Source organism: Nicotiana sylvestris, chromosome 1, assembly GCF_000393655.2.
Source record: "Nicotiana sylvestris chromosome 1, ASM39365v2, whole genome shotgun sequence".
In the NCBI taxonomy this organism is placed as follows: domain Eukaryota; kingdom Viridiplantae; phylum Streptophyta; class Magnoliopsida; order Solanales; family Solanaceae; genus Nicotiana; species Nicotiana sylvestris.
This window is the reverse complement of record NC_091057.1, coordinates 166,221,224-166,229,708: the sequence shown is the minus strand read 5'-3', so window position 1 is coordinate 166,229,708 and position 8,485 is coordinate 166,221,224. Positions and strand designations below refer to the sequence as shown.

General features: G+C 36.8%; 1 protein-coding gene across 1 annotated transcript; it reads right to left on the bottom strand.

Moving 5' to 3' along the window:
- Positions 1-5,363: 5,363 nt before the first annotated feature.
- On the bottom strand, positions 5,364-8,100 carry LOC104242582 (uncharacterized). Its single transcript, XM_070156090.1, has 4 exons — positions 7,968-8,100; positions 6,754-6,852; positions 6,025-6,635; positions 5,364-5,603 (listed from the first exon to the last, which is right to left on the bottom strand). The coding sequence occupies exons 1-4, from the start codon at positions 8,098-8,100 to the stop codon at positions 5,364-5,366; spliced, it is 1,083 nt and encodes a 360-aa protein (XP_070012191.1).
- Between the last annotated feature and the right edge of the window lie 385 nt (positions 8,101-8,485).

Here is an 8,485-nt window from a genome sequence, read left to right as displayed (position 1 = left end):
GTTGCTTGGTCCCTGTTTCCTACTATTGCTGAAACCTTCACTTTCATTTGCTCTGTTTTGACATACAGGTATTTCTTGGACCCTGAATGACATGTTGAAGTGCAAATATGTAATCCAACATTGGAAATCCCATTGTTGATGTTGCTTGTTAAATTCTATTATTATGTTCTTTTAGATCATTCAGTTTCTGTAGTAGTTTAGTTTTCCTTTATGTGTTTTATTTGCTCATTTATGTTACTGGTTTGAATCTCGCTTGTAAGTCTGGATCAATATCCTAGTTTAGCATGTTGGTTTGTAAATTGGCTAAGGCTTTGTTTGTTGGATATGTAGAATGTTTGAACTTCTTGAAGTAGGGGTCTAAGTTAGGTTGAACACTTTTTTTTTTGGTTTTGTTTAAGATTGTTGAAGCCAGTATGGATTTTCAGATTCAGGGTTGGTCACATTACAATCTATTGGCTTATTTCTTTCTATAGTATGGTTTGAACATTTGTGTTCTTGAGAAGCAATAAGTTGTTAGTTTGACAAGTGCTAAATATTCCAATTGTGTAAGATTTCCACTACTGTTTGTATTAGAAAGGTTAAATTGAGGTGTGAATTTCATCAAATTGTTTATAATTCAGCTTGAGCTAAATTGAGATTTGAACGCTGCATAGCCTTATCCTTATGTTACTAATTCAATTAAATTCAAAACAGTGTTTCTTTTAGATGTGTGATATGGTTATCTGGGCGTTGTAGCATTTAGAGCTTTGTACATCATATTGTTGCATGTTAATCAGAGTCAAATGGGCTCAACTAGCTTTCTTAGGCTTCAGATGTTTCCTCCGCTCTGTTTGGACTCGATCTTGAGTCCCACGCCCCTCAGCCTTTTCTTTTCATCAGAATTAGCTTACTTTGGGCCTGGATTTTGGTGTCGTTTGGAGATGGGCGGACGTTTGCTTAATCTCATTCCTTGGGCTCGCCTTCGAGCCTAGTTCTCTTTTTAAACCATTTATGCGGATAAAAGCCCAAAACAGACGTGGCCCAAATACTTAAAGGCCTAGTACAAATACCATTTTCCTTTCAGCTAATAGTTGTGCAAGAGTGGCCTCATATTACGTTGGTTAGAGTAACTCTTTTAATTAGATTGAGGTGTGCCATTTAATTAAATCACTTATGACCCTCACCAATGCTGTAATTAGATTATTAAGAATAAACATCCGTAGAAATGTTTCTTTTAGGCACGCATTTAATCAAACTATCGTGGTTGTGTACACGTTCGCGTGACATAATTACGATTCTAAAAACAAAACTGGAGTATACGTTCGCGCAACTTCGACCAAACTTTCTTAATAATAATAAAGCGTTATTAATTGTGGACACGTTTGCGTGACATAATTTTTGATGCGCCAAACAAATGGGTACACGAACGCGTGACCTGTTTTAAGATAATTTCTTAGTTAAAAGAGGCAAATGCACATAGGTTCTAAAATGAGTAATTAGACAATTTAATAAGCCAAGTATGATCAAAACGATCGTGCTAGAACCACGGAATTCGGGAATGCCTAACACCTTCTCCCGGGTTAACAAAATTCCTTATCTGGATTTCTGTGTTCGCAGACCATAAGATAATAGTCAACCTTCCTCGATTCAGGATTTAAACCGGTGACTTGGGACACCATAAATCATCCGAAGTGGCGACTTTGATTTCTAAATAAAATAATCCCATTTTGATTGTCACTTAAATTGGAGAAAACTCTCTTATACCCTTTCCGGTAGTAGGTAAAAGGGAGGTGTGATAGCAGGTAACCTAAGATCAAGTGGGGTAACTTGACCAAGCACAAAGCTCAGGAGTTAGGGGAGAAGTTATTGTCTATGAGGGCCTGGATAAGTAAGGGTACGCGTCTAGTATGTGATTCACGACTGCAGATTGCGTTAGGGTAGCTGCTAGAGAGTTCTTAGGGGTCACGAAGAGCTCTCCTGGGGGTCATAAAGGGGACTGGTGGTGGAATGGAGAGGTTCAAGGTAAAGTAGAAGCTAAGAAAGCTACTTATTTGAAGCTAGTAAAGAGTACAAACGAGGAGGAAAAAAGGGCTTATTGGGAGTGTTACAAAAAGCAAAGAAAGAGGCGAAGTTAGCAGTTACGATGGCTAAGAACGAGGCGTTTGCTCGTTTGTACAAGGAGCTCGAGGGCAAAGGCGGGGACAAGAGGTTGTACCGGTTGGCCAAGGTGAGGGAGAGGAAAGCTCGCGACTTAGACCAAGTCAAGTGCATCAAGGATGAGGATGGAAAAATGTTAATGGACGATGCACTTATTAGGAGAAGATAGCAGACATACTTCCATAAACTGTTGAATGAAGAGGGGGATAGATGCATTGTGCTGGGTGAGTTGGAGCACTCCGAGAGTCGATGGGATTTTGGGTACTGTAGGTGGATTACGATAAAGGAGGTGGAAGGGGCGATGTGTAAGATGTGCAGGGGCAGAGCGATGGGGCCAGACGAAATCCTGGTGGAATTCTGAAAGAGCGTGGGGCGGGCATGTTTGGAGTGACTTATTGGGTTGTTTAATGTTATTTTTAAGACAAAGAAGATGCCCGAAGAATGGAGGTGGAGTACAATGGTTCCGCTTTACAAGAACAAGGGTGATATCCAAAATTGCAATAATTATAGGGGTATCAAGTTATTGAGTCACACTATGAAGGTTTGGGAGAGGGTGGTGGAGGCCAGGGTGAGGAGGTGCGTGTCTATTTCCGAGAATCAGTTTGGATTTATGACGAGGCGTTCGATTACGAAAGTGATTCATCTGGTAATGAGATTAGTGTATCTGTACAGGGAGAGGAAGAAGGATTTGCATATGGTGTTTATTGACCTTGAGAAAGCATACAATAAAGTTCCGAGGGAGGTCTTGTGGAGGTGTTTGGAGGTTAGCGGTGTTCCAGTAGCGTACATTAGTGTGATTAAGGATATGTATGATGATGCTAAGACTCGGGTGAGGACTGTGGGTGTTGACTCAAAGCATTTCCCTATGGTGATGGGGTTGCACCAGGGATCGGCTCTTATCCCATTTTTATTTGCCTTGGCGATGGATGTAGTGTCGCGTCACATCCAAGGGGAGGTGCCTTGGTGCATCTATGTTGCATGGGGCTGAGTGTTGGCCAATCAAGAACTCCCACGTGCAGAAGATGAGAGTAGCAGAGATGAGTATGTTGAGATAGATGTATGGATGTACCAGGAGAGATAGGATTAAGAATGAAGCTATTCGGGACAGAGTGGGAGTAGCCTCCGTGGAGGACAAGATGCGGGAGTCGAGGCTGAGATGGTTCGGACATGTTAAGAGAAAAATCATTGATGCTCTTGTTAGGAGGTGTGAGAGGTTGGCCATGGAGAGTTTGAGAAGAGGTCGAGGTAGGCCTAAGAAGTATTGGGAAGAGGTGATTAGGCAGGACATGGCACTGCTTCAGCTCACTGAGGACATGACCCTTGATAGGAGGGTATGGAGGTCGATGATTAAGGTAGAAGGTTAGTAGGAAATTTATAGTTGTTCATCCATAGTCTTAGTAGCATGCATGTCCCTTCATATTCTTAGATTTTTATTACGTTATGTGGTTTTGTTCGCCTCAGGTATTGTATTCTCTATTGCTATTATTTGGTACCACTTATCCTTTATCTCTCCCTTTTTCTTTTATCTTCCATCTTTCTTTCTTCCTTGATTTCCTCTTCTTCTTCTTGCCCTTCCTGAGCCGAGGGTCTATTGGAAACAGCCTCTCTACCTGTATTAGGTAGGGATAAGGTCTGCGTACAGACTACCCTTCCCAGACCCCACCTTAGGGGTGGGCATTTACCGACCGAACCGAAAAAACCGGCCGAACCGTGAATTTAGGTTTTTCGGTTTTGGTTTTTCGGTCGGTGCACGGTTTGAAAATTATTAATTTTCAATTTTTCAGTGCGGTTTACGGTTTTTGTATTTTGGTTTTCGATTAAACAGAAAAACCGATATAATCTGAGGTGAAAACATTCTTAGCTAACTTCTCATACTCCTTTGCCTGCAGTATAAGCGATAAGAAGTCCTTTGAACTATGATCTTTTTCCTCCATCCTCTTTGCCACTATCTCATCTAACCTCTTGCTTAAATTCTTGTTTGTTCTTTCTACTTTCCAGTCCATAATGCCAGAAATTCTCTTTAGGATTTGGCGAAATGTCTCTTGAAGAATCGGAACAAGCAATCCCAATATGATTGAAACAGAACCTGATAAGTCCATTTTGAGTTGTGTTGTGGAGTAAATGTGCTGATTGATGAATTCTTGGACTTCACTGTCATTTTGCTCATGGTTCATTTTGTCTGATATTGTGTTGGAATTGGACGTAGTCCTAGTTGTTTTAGCGTGTCATTACTAAATTTTGTATTTCTGTCTGGCCAGCTTTTGTCTTGAACCGTTTAAAACCAAAAAAATAAATTGGAAATAATCGAACCGAACTTTGAAAAAACCGCACCGAACCGTAAATACTTTGGTTTGATTTGGTTATTAATATTACAAAACCGAAAACTGATAAACCGAACCGTACTTTCATAATAACCGACCGATGCCCACCCTTACCCCACCTGCTGAGATCAAACTAGGTCTGTTGTTGTTGTAAACAGGTATATTCATATGGAATCAAATCTATGTAGCTGTATTCAGATGTATTTGGTTGGATTTGTATATTCAAATCAGACACAGTGTATAATAGATTGTATAAGTATGTATTAAACAGGATGTATTCGAATGTATTCAATAAGTAGTGTTTAGCAAAATTTAACAGACTGTATTCATATGTATACAGATGTATTTGTTTGGTTTGTATATTTAGAAAGATTATACAATCTCAAATCCAAACACATTTTGTATCTAGATTTATTTAGATGTATTCAAAAAAATGAATGACTTATGTATTGCTGAATGACACATGAAATCTTTTTATAATACACTCATATTCATATGTTTATAACAGTTTTTTTCCGTATGTAGTCAGACGTATTCGAATATAGACTATGAGTGTACCCTGAATTATGTATTCACACAAAAATCGAATACACTAACTAACTATATCTAGAATCTATTCACGAAAAAATCCAAAATGTATTATTTTAAAATGTCACTTGAATCTATGACACATCGTTGTAGCACTAATACAAGTCAGAATGTGAACTAAGTCCTACTTGGGGCATTTCTACACGTTCTCTTATTATGTCCTCCCTGCCCACATATGCTACATGAATGTTGATTTTTCTGCTGCAACAATTCACTAAATGGCTTATCGCGTTTCTTCTGTGGCCTTCCAGGAGGTCTTTTCCATTTGGGTGGTAATACAACTTTCTCTAAAATATGTGCTGGTATATTCCATTTATTTCAGTCCGGCAACGGATACACATGTACATTGTATGTCATTACAGTAGAATTTGATTTGTAATAGTTAGAACAATAATCTTCTGGCATTAGAAACTTTCTCTTCAATACAGCCCAAGCGTGCGGGCATGGTAATTCGTTAACTTGAAACCTCCCACAAATACATTTTCTCTCTAACAGGCACACGGTGTACTGCCTCTCTTCATCGTTCACTGTATGCAAGTATTCAGTCGATGGTACCACCTACATTTAAACATAGACCTATAAGTTTTGAACACATATAAACAAAAAAAATTCATTTATATACCATATAATAGACGTATTAAATTTACAGCAGTATGGATTAAATCAAATATGTATTTAATACAAATATATTTTTGTATATAGAATTCAGAAATATGCAGTTGTATACAATGAAATTGTTTGAATACAGAAGAATACATCCTATTTCAAAAATAATGATATCTTACCTTTTGAATATATTTATATACATTAAATATATGCTTATGAAATGCATATGGATAGAAACAAAAATATTAAATTCAATTAACAATACACTAAACATATGGACTGTATTTCAAATAGTATAAATTGTGTTAGAAAAAATTAAACCTTGTACACGGGCTAAATATATGATACAATAACATATAAAAATAAAACTTACGGTCATGCGTGTAGACATTGCCTCATTCAAAGTAAGCATCTCCTGGAATTCTTTTTCAAGAGTTGTGTATGTCTGTGTAGCTACTTTCCAGTTTCTGCGATTCCAACATCCAAACATCTTCCTAACTTCTTCGAGGAAGTCGTATATTAGCAATTTTCTTGCTGACACTTGTGCAACATTGATTGACTCAGCAATATTTGACGTCATTGTCCATCCCCTGTTAACAAGTGCATACAACCTAGCCCACTTTTTGTATCCAACTAACTCCAAGTAATCTTTCACCCTAATATCTACCTTCTCCACCTTCTCCATTAGACTGTCAAATTCAGCCTGTGTGTATGCTTTTGTCATCGAGAAGTATATCTCGCTCAACTCTACATGGCTCTTTTTGAATTTCTTATATGCGTTATTCCACAGATGCCATATACAAGCAAAATATGATACATCTGGATACACTCTCGATACAGATTTGATGATACTCTCATTCCTATCTGAAACGATGCACATGTTTTCCCTTTCACCATATGCTTTCTTGAATTGATCAAAGAACCACGACCAAGCAGCATCGTTCTCTGAATCAATAACACCATATGCTAGTGGCAATATATCACCTGTAAAGACAATTGCATACATATTTTTAAAATATGTATTTCAATCTTTAAAATGGAACTCATTTTATTTGACATAGGTATTAATATTAACAAATTTTATTATAATCCACATACTCACCTGTACCATCCAACGTGCTGGCCGAGACGAATGTTCCGGTGTAATAAGATTTTAGGTGACTTTCATCCACAACCACAATGGGTCGACAATGCTCGAACCCTTTTATAAAGGCATACAAAGATATACACATACATGAACTTATTTTCTGGCCATTTTACCAATCTAATGTGCGAACCGGGATATGTCATATCTATTATATATAAGTATCCTGATAATTTTTTGTATGAATCAGCCGATTTACCTCTCAAAAAATTCATTGCCTTTTCTTTAGCCCGCCACGCCAACACGTAGCTAACATCTTCACCTAAATCTTATTTCACATCATTAATTATATCCTTTGGGGTGTATTTCCTCTTATGATTAGTAAGCTTGGGCGTAATCATACAACCTATAAGGCTGCTACTTGCCTGGTATTGCTCATATATCTTGTCCTTCAACGGACATGTATGCTTATCATTGAACTCTCTCACTTTGAATGGTTGTGATTTGTTAATGCTATAAGCCTTAAACCTCCATTCACAATTTTCTAACATACATAATAATTCATAGCTGCAAAGAATTTATCAATATATATATGATCAGTATAAATGCTTACAAAAAAAACACTCATATACATTTGAATATATTATTACATCTATATATATAAATTATCATACAACACAAATATATACAATGGTATACATTTAAATATTTCTGAATACGCCTATAGTTATATGCATATATTTAAATGCAACTAATACATCTAAAAAAATAGTGAGAGCCACTGTAATAAGTTTTTACCAGTATAATACAAAAGAATACATGTATTTGAAATACATAAAAAAATAGAAAAGTACAAATGTGAAGGTCAAGTAAAAATTCCCAAATACACCTAAATACATCTATATACCATTCACAACTCCTACCATGAATACAATATACAAAAAAATAATGAATAATTAAGAACACTCAAACCTGATAGCATTAGACCTATCAACCCGGAATTGAAACCTTTCAGATATAGCATAATGCTCCATCACCTCTTTTAATGTAGCCTTATCCTTATATACTTCTCCAGCCATAACCTCCCTTTGCTTAGCTTTTGAATTTATCAAATCCTTGTCCAGTTCGAACACCCCAATTGGTTAGCCTGAATTGACAACATCAACAGCAAGTGTATTATCTGTAATAAAATTTATACCTTTGAACTTCTTCGTCTATTTGCACAATGTTACCTTGAATTAAACTACCTCCGGCTACAACTTCTTTGTCAATTGTTGTTATGCACAAAGGATACATTCCGAATTCTTTGTTCTTTTTTTTCAACTCTACATACACCCTGTAACCCATATCATTGTGTATTTTCATTGGCGTTCAATTTCTTTCTACTTTGTATTGAATTTAATGGACTTTGAGCTCAAATCTATGTCCAGTTGCTTAGAAATTGACGCAACCAAATCATTATACGACACATACTCCTTTATCAGTATTCCCTCAATCGAATAATTGACGTAGTTACTCTCACCGTTTCACTTGCCAGAATGACATAATAACACGGTTAAACTTGTCATATATAAACTCGAATTAAATCGAATTTCTGTATACAATTGTATCAATCTCGATTTTTCGTGGTTGAAAACAGAACTGGGTATAAACTGGAACAATAGAAAAAAGGGAGAATAGAAAATCCAGAGATTGCTCTATTTTTTTGCTATTTTTCGGATTGAATATCTTTCTGGAAGCGTGAATTACA